This window comes from Aspergillus tubingensis (assembly GCF_013340325.1).
Source record: "Aspergillus tubingensis WU-2223L DNA, scaffold_2, whole genome shotgun sequence".
Taxonomy (NCBI): Eukaryota; Fungi; Ascomycota; class Eurotiomycetes; order Eurotiales; family Aspergillaceae; genus Aspergillus; species Aspergillus tubingensis.
This window is the reverse complement of record NW_023336276.1, coordinates 293,723-311,393: the sequence shown is the minus strand read 5'-3', so window position 1 is coordinate 311,393 and position 17,671 is coordinate 293,723. Positions and strand designations below refer to the sequence as shown.

Below are 17,671 nucleotides of genomic sequence, written 5' to 3'. Positions count from 1 at the left end.
TAAAGCTGGCCCCAGATCCCGCGTCTTGTCATTGGCTGAACCGCCCGCCCTGCGATGTCGTCATCCGCTAGGCCCAAGTGGGAACAGTCTCATTGCTGACTCATATACAGCCTGAGGCAGACATCGAGCCAACACTGGTACTCACCTGTTAGTTACGTATAGAGTAGTTTTACATTCCAACTGAATTATTCCATGAAAAGTTTACTTGCAATTTTCATTGCATCATTTCGGCTCTACCACTAAAAGTCATTATACACATGAATGTAAGGCACATCCTCCAGTTGCGCCTGATCCCACCGCCCACCGTCAAGAATGACACTCATCCACATCTCCAACAACCGGGGAGATCTGGACATAAGGCTCGCTGTACTGAAATACAAAACAAAATATACCCTTCGGAATTCCGAAGGATTAGCTGGACAGCATATTGACGATTAGACCACTATGACCGTATATATCCATCAAACAACCACCCATGCCATATCAAATATAGAAAGCGCTATAGACACAACGCCGCTTAGGTCGCCAGATCGCCGAAACTACCGTTAATGCCGAAGAATTGGAACCTGCGAGAACCACGAGTCAGTATACTAGCACAGTCACATCTTTGTTGAGGCCCTGCTCTGAGCCGCCATGACCAACTTACCAGTCCTCCACATTGAGTGTGGTGGGAGCTGTCGGGCCGCTCCTTGAGCTACTGCTCCAATTGTCATCCTGACTCGCGGCGTCCATAGGCGCTCCGCCCAGCGTCGCGTCCATATTCTGCATTGGCCAAGCCTGCTGGCTTTCTATCCCAAACACCTGCTGTGAATGCTGGCCTGGCAGGCCCATTCCAGGGTTTAGAGTCGACATGACTTCCGGACTACCCTGAGCGGCGGATATACTACCACGTCCTGGTATTTGCTGCGGCATCATCGTCCGTTGGTCCATGCTTTGAGCTTGTAGCTGAGACTGCATCTGCAGTTGCGGGTCGACTGTGTTCGGTTGGGGCGACGTCAACTCTGGGAAGAACGTCGTGCCGTCAGGGAACAACTGATCCGGTTGAAAGTTCTCCCACAGTGATGGGGAAAGGTTGGGTGATGTACGCGTAACAAGGAATAGATCCGGAGGCGTGGCAGGCAAGGAGTATTGATTGAAAGGAGTCGTCGGGCGCGTATTGCCGCGCGAGGTACCCGGCTGCCCGGGAGCTGGAGGGGAGCCTTGTGGCAGGTTCAGACCCGGAGGCTGCATCTCTCTCGAGGGCGTGACTGCAGGCGTTTGGGGACGAGATCGCTCGTAAGATACCGGTGGCGTGGGGCCTCCCCCATTCGGTAGACCAAATTCCATCTCGTCGAACTTGCGCTTGGGGGGTTCGGGTTTCTTCGCAGGCGGCTGCTGGGCTGCCTCAGGCCGTACCCGCTGATGTCTCTTGCCTGCGGCTTTCTGGAGGCGTTCTTCTAGGACCTTATTTCCGAGAATGGATTCAAATAGCGTGTGCACCATCTTGGCTACGAGCCAGACCTTCGACACATCCTTGAGGGCTTGCATGCAGATGTTAATCCGTTCCTGGCAGGTGGCCACAATTGAGGGAACGGAAGATCGCATTTGATAAACATGCATAATCAAGGCCGAGAACAAGCTGTAGACACTTTGCAGGAGTTAGTAGACGTCACCATATGGTAGGTGCAAGAACTTACATAAAGGCAGGCGCATATCGGATCTCGCTGTGATTCTGGAGGTTCTCAACAATTGAAGTGATCATTCCAGCAGCCTGGAACGCAATGGTTCGCGAAGGGTAGGCCATCTCTTCTACGCGGTAATTGCTTGAGACGGAAGATGCAGGCGGCATATGGGCTCGATGCAGGAGACAAAGTGTTGTGCTTAACATGGTTAGTTTCGAGACCGAACAAATTCCCTTATTGCATGACTCACTAGTAGTTGGCATGGAGAAGAGCAGCCCAGAAGTGATGCCGTTGACGTTGCCAGCACACCTCCTTCGGGCAGTTTTGGAGCCAATCTGCCAATGCCATGTCGGAGTGGGTGAGATCCATAGCGTTCATCCGTCTTGATTTCGAGGCCACGGAATACTGCTGGGAGAGGACCAACCCCATGATTTCGCAGAGCTTAACATATTGAAGGAAGAATTGTACGTGTACCGGGTCTGGCGGATACTCCGCCGCGATGTCGATCTCATCTTCAATGAAGTCGTCTTCCGTCAACATCCCGACATCCGAATCGTCAGTATTGATACCGATAGGCCGGCCGAGCGCGACAGCCACTGATCGGTCCCTTGTGAACAGGGTCCACCAGATCCGTTTCCACAGCCTCTTATCCGGCTTGGTAAGTTGAGACGATTCCACACTGTTGTACCATTAATGAATGTGCATTAAAGGACAAGTCAGCCTTGTGCATACCTTCGATGCATACCCGAACCCTGAGCCACGACCATGGCCACCCTGGTCCAGTAGAAGACATTCTTCGTAACATCTAGAGCGGGTTAGCACATATACACATGGAGTTCAAAGATACGATTAGCATAAGCCACTATCCATACCTTCAGGTCCCTCCCAGTACCAGCCTAGAAGAACCAGGGCTTGGACAATAGTGACTCGGTCGTCCTCGTAATTAGCATCGTATAGTGCCTTTGCCCTCTTATAGAATGTCATGGCAGCTGGCGTAGTAGAGCCGTTGGCGTCCATCAATTGCGGATTGGTGCAGACCCTTGAACCTGCCAGGAGTATGGCTTGGAGAAGAAGTAAAGACGGTGGGTTCTTTGGATCACGATACTGTCGCATGAAGCGGCTGCGGTTGACGATGGGCACAACGGGGGCCACCCATTTAAAGTAGGCCTCAACCAGCTCATCACACAGTGGCTTTGGAGGCAGCAAGAAGGCGCCACGTTGGTGCAGTATATCCAATTCCAAGCTATCCAGATCTGTCAACCGAGCAGGCGTGCCGCCCATGTTCGGGGGTAGAGGGTAGTGTACGACATCGGTGGTCCCATGGCGGTCCTGGACGAGGAGCGACAGGTTCGACGACTCTCCAAGATATGCCACCCTCCCCGCTTCCTTTATCGGGGCGCGCGCAAACTTAGGCTTCATAAATTGAGCATACATCGAATTGTGGGAAGCCTGTTGAGCGGCCTGCGATTCGGTGAGGCTAGTGACCGGCATACCGTCGACAGCCATCCGATTCCTCTGATAGCCAAAGGCATCCTTCCCGCTTTCGACTGGTAGTGGCTCGGGTTTGCTCGGCGGCGATTTCGGTTCGGCTTCCTCACCTCTAGTAAACAAGAAACGAAGCATCATGGTCAATATAGTTCGACACCGACGATGGAACGGAAGACCGAGACATACCCGCTTGTTTCCTTTGACTTGGTTTGGTTCTTCTTGCGTTTCGGTGTAGGGATCTTGCACTCGATCGAAAAGGCCACGCAGTTGGTGCATGGCACCCCTAGACTGGCAGCATCGCAGCGAACCTACCCATGGAGTGGCGTGATTAGCGAGCTTGTTCAGCCGTCCACGATCACAAGGCGCAGGCCAGGCACGGGCAGGACTGGGGCCATCCATCCGAGTGGGGACAGGTGGTTACACGGAGGAAAAGGGGTATAGACTCACTTTTCGAGCATGGCATGTCTTCATAAGCGCAAGAGAAAAACATGTTAGCCAAACAAAAGTCCTATAGATCGAGATGTGGTTGCATTGTCTTTGTCCTTGCGCGCGGCGCATTATCTGCGACCGGCGAGTAAGGAGCAAAAGCAAGCTGGGATTTGAGCCGAGGTGCCGAGGCTCAACAGCACAAACGCGACCTCGCAGGAAGCAAGACGTACCTCACAAGCACGCGACGCACGTTGTCTATTGGGAGAAAAGCGATTAGATAAAAGAGATTAGCTTCTATAAGATCTCGACCAAATTTGAATCTATATTTCACGTCCTGTAGTCCCCCCGCTCGGGTTCTGGGAGTTCTGCGCCAGGCAGTCTGGCTTCATCACTCACAGCCCCGCGAGCGCAAACGGGCAAAAAAGCAATCACCACAACGGTCAACACTCACCTTCTGAAACTCATATGTCCGTTTGCTCCCGTGCGCACAGTAATACCTGAAGTGCCCGTTGAGCCCGCTGTACTTGGGGCTGGGCTGGTTTTGGAAGCTGATGGATCTGTGTGGTTTTCGGTCGTGCTCATGGCCACCAGGTATCCATCCAGAGGCTATGCGACAAAGAAATGGTCTGGAGCGACGAGGGTCAAAGGGGGGAACGACTCGAGGTTTTGGGAATTAAGTTTTTGTGGTCGAGACTCGAAAAAGAGCAAAGTGAAAGAATGAAGAAAAAAAGGGAACAATACGTCAAAAGGAAAAGAAAGGGAAAAACGAGAAAGGGGAAAAGAGAATCGAAGGAGGACCAAGGTTCAAGTATGGATAATATGGAGAAGTAGGCCGTGAGGTGACCGATATTTTGCTTTTTTGCTGGGTGTTTGGGGATTCTCTGATGAACCGCTTACTGGCCAGGCAAATGAACTTGAAGGAACGGAACGGAACAGGTAAAGCACCAAGCTTAGAAAGACGGGGAGCAGGAGGAGGGGAGGGAGGATTTGGCGCCACCCGACCGATGGATGCGATCGATGGAGCCTAGTGGAAAGGCTGAGGTCACAGGGGAGAAAGACAGTGACAGAGAGAGAGAGAGGCAATGTGGAGGGGCAGAGGGGAGAAAAATTCCCGGGAAATACTGGGCTCAAAAGAGAAGGTGATGGATGACTCCAGGAAACAGTGCCTGATGGAGAGAGATACTAAATCACTAAGTTGTGTTGCGACAAAAAAAGTAGTAGTAGTCACTAGTAGACTAGTAAACGAACTGAAACTAACTCAATGGCAACGGGCGGGAGTATCCCACCTCCCCAGAAAGCAAGTAGCAGCAGTAGCAAGCAGTAGCAGCAAGCAGCAAGCAGCAAGCAACGGTTCAAGCGTCTTTTCCTACTGGCCCTGCAGGGTGGCGTCAGAAAGTCTTAGACCTGAAAGTATGGTTTTGCTGGGGCCCACGCACAACCAGTCACGGTGTTGGTCAAGAGTTCAGTTGTTTGGGACGTACCTCGACCGACCTAACTAAGTAAAGGGGAGGAGGAGGGGGGAAAAGAATAGTGAATAATGAACGAGTTAGTCGGACTGTGGAGAAAGCTGCTTAGTATTGCTTCGTTCCCTGTCGCCGGACCAGAAATTACGGTCGGGCTAAGGCTCTTAGGGGGGAATCCAGCCAGGGTCCATCCGGATGGTCAGTCGATTTTTAGTCAGTCTAGCTGCTATTTTCAGTCTTGTTAGACCCGGTTCAGGTACAACCCCAAGTATCTACCTTGGGGAGGGGACATATGTTCCCCCCCTGATGGGTAGATAGATGGTAACTCGCTAGAATGAGGTGTGGATATATGAAGTTGAACGAAATCTAGGTAGTAGCTTAACTCCGACACTATCATGAGACCATGACAGATGATACTACTACTCGATACTTTTACAGGGGAAATCCTGCCACCATGATCTGGCGATTTAAACCCGGAAGGGCTAAGTACTTACGACTGGATGGGGATCCCCCAGTGCATCATGATACTACTACTAGTACTACTAAGTACGCAAAACTCAAATTACTAGTAGGCTCTTCGAGATGGAAAATATCAGGCTCTGCGATGAGCTACTAGTAGTAGCTGCGAGCTATGACAGACCCCCTTCTGCAGCACATGCATATTGATACATATATTTCCCCATTGATTTCTTAAGTTAGTTAACTTCGCACGAGACCACTGTAAAGTAGAACAACAACAACACACAAGTTGGGAAGGAATGGGATGGATATGTCGGCACAACTTCCCACTCCTGCATTTGCCCGTGGATTTTAAGCTTCTTTTCTTACGTTTCTTTTTCCAACTCCACTTATGTGGAGTGGAGTCTGGGCCGTTTTCTTTCTGCTTCTTCAGTACAATGTCGCTTATGCCCGCTTATGCAGCAGGTCCGGAAAACAAAGAGCAACAAGAACAGTCATAATAAATTCATGAATAGAATCATTAGTCGAGTGCCAGAAACAGCCATCGAGTAACTAGCAAAAGATGTAAAAAGAACCAATATGTCTGATGATTCTAGCCCACCTGTACATCAATGACTAGTATCTTCTTCCCCTGAAATCATTTACCTACCAGTTTTTGGGTCCGACTCTCAATCTGGCCGCAAATCTTGGTTTAATCCCCGTCGTGCTAAATATGGCGACCGATCCCCCCATCCACGATGATTAGACAATTACTAGTACTACTTATCACCAGATTCACACACCACCACCAACAACAACCCTGTCAAATCCCAAACGAAACGAGCCTTGCTCGCTAAGCGACGAGCTCTAACAATCACAATGAGGGATTAATCAATTCCATCGGAACCACCCTCACCACTAACCCAACAGATCCAATTCCTTGGCTTCAAGAAACACACACAGCACAGGAACAAGTCAGTAGATTGCGTGTATATCTTCAGCTTAATGCAGGAGCAAAACCCCAGATCAAACCAATGGGAACCCCAACACCCCATCCTTCGCAATCTATACCCTTTTGGGCACAAAGTAACAACAAGAAAAGAAATCTCGGGGTCTAATCAATATGTGTCAAAAGGTAAGTTTAGTTAACCTCCCCGCTCGCATATCCCGACGTCACCGGAGGCTACTACACTAGTACCTAGTAGTACTACTTACACCCGATCCTGCGTGTGCCTGACTTCTCATCTTTTTCTTCCTCGTCTGCCTTGCGGGAATGGCGCGGGCTTTCCCCGCAACCCAGCCATCAGCATGCAGGGGGGGCGAATGGATAACTCGGCGGTGTGTGTGTGTGGATGTCCACGGAGCGATCTTAGCTTTGGCCCCCTCCCCAGAGCGGATCTGGACAGTAAGCCTGGGCGACTCGGGGAGAGAGACGGAGAGAAAAAGCTTAGTGGCGTCATCTGTTAGTGACTTAGTGGTAGTTAGTCTAGCTTGTGAAACCTCGGCTGATGCCTTATCCTATCTATCCATCTATCGATCGATCTGTTTATGTCCGAATCGGGATATCCCCGGCGCGTATTCGCCGCAATGGGGAATACGCTTATAGTTAGCGCAGGAAGAAGCAATTATTCAGCTAGACATTAATGCGGAGAGGGATATTTCGGCCGGAGCGGATTTTATTTGGAGGACGTTGCAGGAACGTCGCACGAAGCTGGTATCCAACGATTATGATAAGGTTCGCGCTATCGGGCGCGTTCGCCTCATCGGCTGTAGTGTGTATATTAAATCCAAATGCACGTATCTGACTATACTATCACACATGTACAAAATCATTACAACTCCGAGGTGGAGCTTTGCGCTGCGTCCTCACTTCTATTGGGTCTTGCGATGCTTTTTCTTGTCGGCTATCGCAGTGCCATTCGTCTCCGTGGATCCGTTGACTGCGTCAATGGCGGTGTTTCGGGGACCAATGTCCACTCCACTGATCATCACCTCGCTGAGAAACTCCAGCACGGCTACAAACGTGCACAGAAAGCTGGCAATGCAGAAGTGGCTGATGGTCGTGCCAATGTCCAACCAGGAACCCTCGTCGCGCACCATGTAGAAGAAGTTCAGCGTCATGATATCCGAGATCGACATCACCACCATGAACAGGGCGCTGGGTGCAACCTCCAGCCGGCGGTTCAGAATGCCCAGGTTGGCACTGATGATGGCGAAGGGGATGAGAATCTTCAGAATCAGCAGGGCCCCCTGACTGAAGGGGCTAAAGACCGGAATGAGCCGGACAACGCTCTCCAAGGAGAATGAGGAGATTGAGGCGATATTGCCCGTGCTGAAGAAGGCTGATTGAAGCAAGAAGAAGAAAAAGAGCGCTACCCGTGCATCTGAGACGCTGAGGGTTCTGTAGCGGTACGTATGGCCTTCAACAACTGCCGTTGCGTCGGTGCCTGGCTTCTTTGCATCTGCAGCGCCGTTCCTTGTCTTCGCAGTATAGACATGAATAGCGTGTTCCAACCGTACCCAGGTTGCCAGAGTCAGGCAAAAGACGAAGTAAAAGAGCCCCTCGTACGAAATGGTAAGGATGATGAACGACGGAGAGAAGGTGAGGAAAAGGACCATCAAGCGGTGCAGGTAGTGCCTATTGGGATACAGGCGGTAGAGGAATGGAAGTAGAAGTGAGGTAACTAATTCAGCATGTTAGCCTGCGAAACGAACTGGAGACTAGGAAGTAGCCGTGCTGCTATGCCGTCTCCCTTGATATCCACAACTCACCCAGAACGAACCAACCGACGACTTGATTGCCAAATGGAAGACCTTCTTTAGCTTGAAGAGACATTGCACTTGATCTAGTAACTATCAATGCAAGCATGACCATGCCCAGCTATTCAAAATTAGCCAACAGTAACCGTGGAGTAGCAAAGGGAGCTGTGCACACCTGCATGCCCATGATTGTGCGCGAACCACAGCTGGGAAGAGTAATGGATGACTGCGTTGGGTGTCCTTTTTTCCCCAAGATGCGGTTCTCAAAAAGTAGGTATAACAGGCCAGTGAAGAACATCAACAGGCCACCCCAGGTTCTGCAAATGTAATCAGCCAAGGTCAACAAGTTGGCAAAACGGTCAGGATATACATACATAGTGCCTATCTCTTCGACCTTGTTTGCCGGTAGCAAAGTGAAAGTGCTCATTAGAAGACAACCCACAAACCATGAAAAGGACAGCAGTGCATGCTTCTTCACGAATCCTGCTCCGTAGCAAAGGGGCCAAAAAGCGCCCAGGACAAAGCACACAGTAAAGATTTCGCGGTGGAAGTAGGATTGCACCTGTAGACACCTATTAGCTGACACTCCAAGCTCCATGGGTAAGGCGACTTACCAAAGCCTCCAATACACCCACGAAAGCCAACAACTGGAATACAAACGCGACATAGCCACTTGCGGAGTGAATATGACCCATAAGGATGTCGCGGCCAGCAAGGAGAGCCTTTCGTCGGGCGAATACCTCTTCCCAGAAGAACACCGGGAAGAAACCGTAGAGATAATACCTCCAAGAAGAGTGCTGAACAAAAAAGACAGAGAAGAGCGCAACAAGAATTGACGAGAAGAACGAAGTGCTGAACGCCGTTCGGTCAGAGTCTGAGGTCCCATGAAGGACATGCAAGTCGATAACCGTAGTCAGAGCATAGGCTATCCAGCCCAGGTATCCCAGCGTGACGATGGTTCTGAGGAATAGCCAGTCGTATGTCTGTAAGTAGCGCAATCCCTCCAAGGCATTTGCCAGTAAAGCGGACGACATTGCAATGGACTCGTCATAGGAGCCGCTTGTTATCTTGGACTTTATTTCCTCGAGGTGTTCATCGACAGAGGTTCGGCCGTGGTCAGCTAGTGGCTCAAAGGGCCTGTACCGAAGCAGGGCTGCCTTTTTCTGTTCCTCCTTCACACGGTACATCTCCAAGACCTCCTGAGTGTTGGCCAACGCGGCCAGTGCCTTGTCCTTCGGACTAGCGTCCAGATATTGCAGCGGTAGCTGACCAACAGAATTAGTAGGAAAGTCGAGCCCAGTCAGGTAAGCCATAAGGGCCGCCACATCAGCCTGTGCGACATCGTTTCGCTGAATGCCGTCAAAGCCCCAATCGGACGACACGCCATCCTCGTGCCCAGTAAGTGTCCCTTCCTGAGTGTATCGAGGTCCGGCTACACCAGAACCCCATACAACAAGTGGCGTCCTAGTATTGTCCGGATGACCGTCTCCATGACTGCCCCAGTCGCTCATTCCATGGTCAGCTGTGAAAACGAAGGCGGTTTCATCATCCCCGTAGAATTCCTCCACCAATTTGGTTATTTCCTGCACACCTCTGTCCACCAACTTGATATTACGAAGATATTCCTTCGAGTATGGGCGACTGAAATGACCGGTAGTATCAAGCCCAAGAAGATGGAGAAAGAAGACCACCTTGTCCTCGCGCAGTTTCGCATCCAGCTCAGGATCAGTTTTGGCGGAAGCGAACAGATCTTTCACTTTCTCAAACACCCAGGTGTCAAGCCGTGTAGCGTCAGACGAGAAGTCCTCCTCCTCTTCGCCGTATGTATCCGCATCAACCCTTCCGGGAACCGCGCCTTCCTGGAACATCAGAAGAATATCCGGACTACCCCAGCTCCATGTATGCCGACTGCGATTGAAGACACTGTCGAAGTTCACCGGGTTCAGCTTCCATCCCGTGGTAACCGCCGACACATCCTCATATAACCCCGCGATAAGCGCAACGTGGCCGGGTCGCGACTCCGTAGGAACTCGAGTATGGGAGATTCCGAAAGTGCCATGGGAAAGCACACGCGACCGAATAAAGGGGGCCAAGTAAACAGGATCCGCATCTTCTCCGGTGGTATCATCGGGATCGGGCAATGCTTGGAAGGCCTTATCAGCGCGCAGGCCATCGGCGACAAATAGAACGAGACGTTTTGCGGGGGCAGCAGCATCGGGCTCTCGTTCCACGCGGAACGAGCTCATGCCACTAACGATCGGACTGACGAAATAGATGTCGAAGATGGAATAGGCGTAAATTAAGTGGAATACCACCGCGAGGGTGAGGAACCCTACGCGGCCAAGTCGCGCCATGATTTCCGATATAGGAGACCCGGGCAGGGACAAGACAAATTAAGGGAGGGAAATGGAGACCGCAAAACGAATGCAAACCATTAGAAAGAGGAATAGATACAAAGAAGAAGAATGAAGCAAAAGGAATTTAAGAACGGCGAATGAGGCCGATGCAATTGCTTCCTCGCATCGAGCTCAAAAGAGAACGAGCAAATAAAGTGCAAAAGAACAAATGGGATGATGGCAGCTCAGCACTTTTCCGCGTGCCTGAATTGGGGAACTTGGGGAAGGGACCCGCAACCAATCGGGGTCCTCCAATTGGACACGGACAGCTTTACGGCGGGCCACAGGGTCCTCGGGTGCAGTCCCTTACTTTATTTGGTGGTATACAAGATCATAAGGAGATGGATTTACTTATGTAGTTATTGTGCGCGAGTTGACTCAATGTCTTCTGCCACTGAGAACCATCATCTTCTGATCTTATAGCCGGACAGATACCATCATATTCCCGCCAAGTCGGATATAATTGAAAAAAGTATAACATAAGAAAAAGCATGGAATCGCTCCAGAAGCGCCCTAACGCAGTGTCCCGGCGTCTGCTATGCGATAAGGGATATCTCCAAAAGACTCAACCCAGGTAATCAAAATTCTCAACAAAGAAAGCCCAATCACAATGACAGTATATATAAATCAATGGGTTTGCACACAAATGACCCGCCAAGCGATCAGATGGCAGCAGTACTCCGCCGCTTGGTCAGCGCATCGATCACTCTGGTATAGAACTTCGATGCTTGTTGGCGAACAAAGGTAATGTCGACAGTCAAGTACTCGGGAAGAACATCAACCAGTTCACGGTCTCTGTTCTCATCCAACAGTGGGATATATTGAAACTCAGCAGATTCAAAGTTGGCCGACGATACGTGGGGCACAACCAGCTTGAAATGAAGGGCTGTACTCTGTTAGACACCTGTATCAGGCCATCACGGGGCATGGTCAACTTACTTCCATTGCTACCAGTCTGAATACAATCATACAAATTGTCAGACGGTCGCTTCTTAACATCACGGATTATTAGGCCTGTGAGATCAGTGTACAAATCTTCCTTGAGCTGCGCAAATTGAGCTGCCTGCGCGGCTTCCGCAGTGACCGCAGCAGCATTCGCACGATTGGCACCGCTCTTGATTGCACTCCCAGGCATCTTGATGGCCGCATTCTCAAGGCTCGCAGCCGTGTTACGAGCCGCGGCAAGCTTCGTTTGCAAAGCCTTAACCTCAGTCTGTGCAGAGGAGAGCTGACTCGTCGCATCCTCAGCTTGCGACTTCAGCCGAGCTACTTCAGCATCCCGTTCCTTCAGCTGTCGTTGGAGCGACCGACTTTGCTGACCAAGTGCCTTCTGGGCCTCTAATTCTGCCTTCAATGATGCGATCAGGTTGTTCGAAGCTAGCAGCTATCAGCATATACGATGCCACGAAGGAATGTTCGTAACACTCACCGTTGGTCATCGACTCGCACTGTTTTCGTAGTTTTTCCATGTTCGAGTTCGCTTCAACAATGCCAATCTCTTTAAGATTCCGATAGCGATTCTCAAGAGTATCGCATTTCTTCGTCAATTCACCAATTCGACGACGCAACTCGGGCTCCACATTGGCCTCTGCCGTTCCTCCTAGCCTTGACTTTGAAGGAGAGCTGTATATGCCTCTCTGGGATTGTCGTTTTGTGGGAGAACGTGACACGGATCGGGCTTCTATCGGCGCATCTTGAAGCAGAGTCTCGTCCACGACATCCGGAGCAGTGCTTTCATTGTCTTGTGCGTCGTTGTTCTCCTCCACTTCGGGTTTCCGTTTTTGTCTCTTCGGTGGTTCTGGTCTGTCTTCAGGTTTGTCCAGCGATTTGCGTTGTCGGTCAGTTGATGGAGTGTATTCAAATCCACCATCTGTCTGAACTGAGTTTCTTGTGGCGGCATTTTTCCGGCTACGCGGGGCAGCCCTCGTAGACTTGGTGGTCCTTGCTGGCTTTGCAACTTCCTGTGCATCGTCTGCTTCATCATTCGAGGCAGCAGTGCCTTCCGCCTCCTGATCGCCTGCTTCGTGTTCTGACTCTCTGACCTCCGCCTGCTCTTCCGATATGTCTTGCGTTGCTTGCACCGAGTTTCTGCTGCCCTTGGGTCTGCCCCTGCGGCCGCTCTTTCTCGTAGGTGCCTCTGAGGCTTGCGGAGGTGCCGTACTAGAATCGCGCCCGGCTTGCGTAAGGGGCTTCATCTCTGCAGATTTCGATCGAGGTCTTCCTCTCTGCTTCTTAGTAGGGCGTTCCCTTCCGGAGTCATTAGCTTGGATGGGATCCTCATCGCCGGCTGAACTGGATAGCGCAGCAGCGGCCTTTCTTTTGGGCATTGTGAGAACAGTATATATGGGCTATATTAAGTGACAAGATAAATTGAATATATAAAGACGGCGTATCGTGAATTGTGGGGTGAATGGACGCGACGAGGGTCACACTGAGCTCCGCGTGCGCGCGAGCTCCTCCGCCGCCCGACCGCAAACAACAACACTGTGGCAGTGAAGCATGTGACGCCGTCGGCAAAGCCACGTCTCCGACCGCTCGGCGCCACACCTGCGCTCGCTGTCGCCGACGGCCGTCCGACCCCCATCGCATGCATCGTTACAGCTTTAATCGATATTCTGCCGCTGCTGGACTCGGGGCATTCACTAACAGACGATAGCGTTGCGGATTTATATATTAGATCTTGGAGCATCTTAGTGATCGGACATTTGCTCCGCTATCCTGTCGTCATGGCTTCAGCGCGCGGTCCCCGATGGCAGCAGTTCTTGCAGGAATTGGTGATGGTTGCGGGCACCGTGAGTCCAAATGCTCTGGCAGATTCGTTTTACGACTAACTCGTCATCGCTATCAGTCGGCATCTGCATACTTCCTCATCCGATATCTCCTATCCCGCCTTGACTTCGACCCGGAGTCTCAGAAGAAAGAAGAACAAAAACGCAAGTCGGCCGCCATCCTACGGAAGCTTGATGGAGGAGACGAGTCAGATGAGGACTCACCGCGTCGCGGAGGAAAAGGCGGACGCCGGCCAAAGAGAGGGGATCTTGTTCTCAACCAATATGAACAGGCTATTGCTATGGACGTAGTCGCTCCAGATGACATCCCTGTATCATTCGAAGACATAGGAGGTTTGGACGATATCATCGAGGAGCTGAAGGAGTCCGTCATTTATCCTCTCACAATGCCCCATCTCTACGCTTCGACGTCATCGCTTCTTACTGCCCCGTCTGGTGTCCTTCTCTATGGGCCGCCTGGATGCGGAAAGACCATGCTTGCAAAGGCGCTCGCTCATGAGAGTGGGGCATGTTTCATTAACCTACACATCTCTACTCTGACTGAGAAGTGGTACGGCGATTCCAATAAGCTGGTCAACGCCGTGTTCTCGCTTGCCAGGAAGTTGCAGCCCTCGATCGTTTTCATTGATGAGATTGATGCCGTGCTGGGCACTCGACGGAGCGGGGAGCACGAGGCCAGCGGTATGGTCAAGGCCGAGTTCATGACTCACTGGGACGGTCTTACTTCGGCGAACTCGATGGGCGAGCCGCAGCGAGTGGTTGTCCTCGGTGCCACTAATCGCATAGGCGATATTGACGAGGCCATCCTTCGGCGGATGCCTAAGAAGTTTCCTGTCGCTCTACCCCCTGCAGCACAGCGGCTTCGAATCCTCAGCCTGGTTCTGAAAGATACCAAGGTTGATCGTGATAACTTTGACCTCGATTATCTGGTCAAGGGCATGGCGGGTATGTCAGGTAGTGATATCAAGGAGGCTTGCCGGGATGCAGCCATGGTGCCAGTGCGCGAACTCATCCGCCAGAAAAAGGCGGCTGGACAACAAATGACGGCCGTTGATCCTAAAGAGGTCCGGGGTCTGCGTACAGAAGACTTCTTCTCGCGCGCCGGAGGTGTCCGGGTCATTCCCCCAGCTGCCCAGCTGGCGAACAAAGCCAACTCGGAGAAGGAGTGGAGTACTGAGTCGGAGGCAGCGTCCGAAGCTGAAGCACGAACACCCGCGGAGATGGCGGAACCTCCCGAGTAGTTGCTATCAGCTTTCTTTCTTGAATAAGTATTGTATGACTTTGCAGATTATCACGCGTCCCTTTTGACTCAGTACTGCGTAAAGGGCAAGGCGTTGGGATTCTTGTTTGCTTTCTTTTTCATTGTGGATATACTATCGGGATTTAATGGCTGTGGTTTGTATGTGGCTTACGTCCTCCATTGGGGGTGTAGAGAGTCGATATACCCGCTGACGAGATCAGGAATATGAATTTCACCATCCAGCCTGTACTGTATAAAGTAGATAGATTCCAATATTATCACCAATCAGCAAGATCATGAACCGGGTCTACGTGGCCAGTTAAATAAGCCAAGTTTCAAGGCAACGCTGCCGATCCGTGGAGGTGGTAATGCCATACGGTACTGTACATACTGTGTACTCTGGGCGTATCGGGACGCCACCGGCCGACGTCAAGAGAAACAAATTACGGCCCTCAGCGATGGACTTCAGGGCACCGCTTCAGCTGGAAGGCATCTTGCCGATCAAAATCCATTGCCCACCAATTTCTTCTTCTTCTTTTCAATCGCTGCAGTTGCCCGCTGAATTATCCGCAAGCACCGAAAAATCCCCGGTTGCTTTCTTTCATCTTGTTCCGACCAGAGCATGAGACAGCCACCCCGCCCTGCCGACGTCTGATCTGCCGACTTGAGTCGTCATCACAGGAGGCTAAACTCCATACTTCTTCCTCTTCCTTATCCCGCGCTTCCTCCCACACATCCTCCTCACCCACCCCAACCTCCCCCCCTCAAACCCGCCTCAGTTCGTGGTCATCCATCCCCTGGGTTCAGAGTTGGGCAATCCTGCGGCTGGAATACTTCCCCGGTTCATCTACTCGAAACACTGGTGATCTCGCCGCTCCCTAGATCCCCGTGCTAGCTCCGAGCTTCAGGACACGGATGCGATAACTACAGCGCCCGGATGACGAATGGTCTGTCGTAGAGACCTCCGATGGCAAATTGTGCCTGGGCGATCTCACACACAACACTGAGCTTCTGCCGGTGACCTGACGACTCCCGCCCCTCCTTAAATCTATCTTATCGCCCCCCCTAGTCGCCAGGGATGAGTTCCAACGGCGGCTTTGCCGACCTCTTCAGCCTTGGGACCGCGAGCACGACAAATACCGGCCGAAGATCCACCTCGACCATTCGATCGCGCAACCGCCGTCTGATCTCGTTCACAGAGGATGATGTCGACGAGAATGGCAAACAAATGCAGTCCTCCGGGTTGTCGTCGATGCTATCCCCCGATAACTCCGCTGTTCGCTCCCGCGGTGCTACACCATCGCCTAACCCGTCCCGCGGAGTGTCCCCCATACCCATGAGACATCCCTCTCGAGCAACCGAAGCTGCCAATCGTAGCAAGGGAAATAGCTCCTTAGGTGGGTTCTGCCGTGAGGAGGAAAGTGGAATGATGTTTGCTGAGTCGTCGCGAGCCGCTGTAGACTTCTTTGATGCATCATGGACATCGCTTCAAAGTTTAGCCTCGTCGGTACTAGGGAGCGATATTGCACGACCGGCCACCACCAACGGAAGTACTAGGACGCATGTGAGGAAACCCTCCCGTCCAGATCCTTATATGAGGCCCCCTGCACGGACGTCGACACCAGCAACCTGGGGTCCCTCTGCCCCGTCTACGCCGGAAATTGGAAGCGGAACCCAGGAAGAGAGACAGGCACTAGTGCAGGCAAAGAAAAGGGAAGCCCTATTATTAGCAGACACGGGCCCGGCTTGGAGTACGACCCCGCGACACAAACGGCGGGATTCCAGCGATCGGACGGGTCATTCGAATATTGATCCTGACCTCGATGAGGATGCCTTAGCTTATATACATCATGTACAGTCCACAGATACCATTACCGGTGTTACGATACGATATGGATGCCAGCCCGCGGTATTCCGAAAGGCCAACGGCTTCTGGCCTAGCGATAGCATTCAAGGCCGAAAAACGGTCCTTCTGCCGGTTGATTCGTGCTCGGTCAAAGGACGGCCCATCCGGCCTAGAATGGGAGAGGACCTTCTAGGAGATGGTCGCCAGGAAGGCGAATCTTTGGAGGATATGAACGGCAGCTCAATAGCACCAACTCCATCGTCTACGTCTGCCGAGGGGGGAACATCTGCGTCTCCTGCGGCAGAGATTGAAGGTGACCGAATATGGAGGCACGAGTCGTGGGTACATATCGAGGGCTTTCCTGCGCCGGTTGAAATTGGCCGCGTCCCCCGCAGAGCATTGGGGTTCTTCCCACGAACGCGGCGGAAATCGGTTTCGTATTCGGACTCGGTGTCGTCTCCATTATCTGGACGAGGCACAACCGCTCCCTCATCGCCTTCGCCAATCGAATCGGGATTTGCTCAGCCAGTCATTCCCAAATGGAGTCGCCCGCACGCCGATTCGTCTGCGTCACGTACCTCTTCCAAAGGCAAGCCCGGCATTCGCCATCAACGCCAGCGCAGCAACATCCAATTGTCGGGACCTGGCGTCGGCACTCTCGACCATGATTCGAATGCACCGGGCCCCGCCATGGACGGACTTAGCAAATTCTTTGCACAGCATATGCCGAATCTTGCGCCCGTGGCTCGCCCACCGAATTTCGAAAGCTCGTCGGAAAGTGTGTCGACGGCGGCCGCGAACACACCAACCAGCCTGGACAACCTTGGCGGAGCAGTCGAGTCGTGGGTCAGGAAAATGACGACTCGAGCCAAGGCCAGCTTGAATGAACTGCAGCAGACGCCTGGCCCGGTAACCCATGACCCCGCACAGGCCGTTGGACGACGCGGCAACGGCGATCTCATCGAGTTGAACGACGGGATGGAGTCTCGCAGCTCGTCGAATGCGATCTCCGAGCCTCGGTGGAGACCCGATTTGCTACGGTCGGGATCAAGCCTTCACGAAGGAACAGCGTTGCGGGGACGTTTCCTCAGCCCTTCACCTGGGACGAGCCGGACTCGTTCTGGAGGGGACAGGGCGAAAGATGATTGATGGGCAAATACG

General features: G+C 52.1%; 5 protein-coding genes across 5 annotated transcripts; 2 read left to right on the top strand and 3 right to left on the bottom strand.

Annotated features, from left to right (window-relative positions):
* Window positions 1-517: 517 nt before the first annotated feature.
* On the bottom strand, window positions 518-4,160 carry farA (CeGAL family transcription factor; the record flags this gene model as incomplete). Its single annotated transcript, XM_035495772.1, has 10 exons — window positions 518-566; window positions 647-1,627; window positions 1,677-1,859; window positions 1,912-2,340; window positions 2,394-2,466; window positions 2,534-3,261; window positions 3,336-3,457; window positions 3,597-3,614; window positions 3,809-3,833; window positions 4,030-4,160. 10 exons carry the CDS (start codon window positions 4,158-4,160, stop codon window positions 518-520), a joined length of 2,739 nt encoding a protein of 912 aa, XP_035351665.1.
* Window positions 4,161-7,351: 3,191 nt separating this feature from the next.
* On the bottom strand, window positions 7,352-10,593 carry AtWU_00656 (mannose-ethanolamine phosphotransferase MCD4; the record flags this gene model as incomplete). The annotated part of the gene is made up of 5 exons (XM_035495771.1): window positions 7,352-8,163; window positions 8,252-8,360; window positions 8,415-8,556; window positions 8,614-8,801; window positions 8,854-10,593. 5 exons carry the CDS (start codon window positions 10,591-10,593, stop codon window positions 7,352-7,354), a joined length of 2,991 nt encoding a protein of 996 aa, XP_035351664.1.
* Window positions 10,594-11,297: 704 nt separating this feature from the next.
* AtWU_00655 (putative chromosome segregation protein (Pcs1)) lies at window positions 11,298-12,962 on the bottom strand (the record flags this gene model as incomplete). Its single annotated transcript, XM_035495770.1, has 3 exons — window positions 11,298-11,521; window positions 11,575-12,012; window positions 12,065-12,962. The coding sequence occupies 3 exons, from the start codon at window positions 12,960-12,962 to the stop codon at window positions 11,298-11,300; spliced, it is 1,560 nt and encodes a 519-aa protein (XP_035351663.1).
* Window positions 12,963-13,361: 399 nt separating this feature from the next.
* AtWU_00654 (protein-degrading AAA family ATPase MSP1) lies at window positions 13,362-14,665 on the top strand (the record flags this gene model as incomplete). The annotated part of the gene is made up of 2 exons (XM_035495769.1): window positions 13,362-13,427; window positions 13,484-14,665. The coding sequence occupies 2 exons, from the start codon at window positions 13,362-13,364 to the stop codon at window positions 14,663-14,665; spliced, it is 1,248 nt and encodes a 415-aa protein (XP_035351662.1).
* A 1,077-nt stretch (window positions 14,666-15,742) lies between these two features.
* AtWU_00653 (putative LysM domain protein) lies at window positions 15,743-17,659 on the top strand (the record flags this gene model as incomplete). The annotated part of the gene is made up of 1 exon (XM_035495768.1): window positions 15,743-17,659. One exon carries the CDS (start codon window positions 15,743-15,745, stop codon window positions 17,657-17,659), a length of 1,917 nt encoding a protein of 638 aa, XP_035351661.1.
* Between the last annotated feature and the right edge of the window lie 12 nt (window positions 17,660-17,671).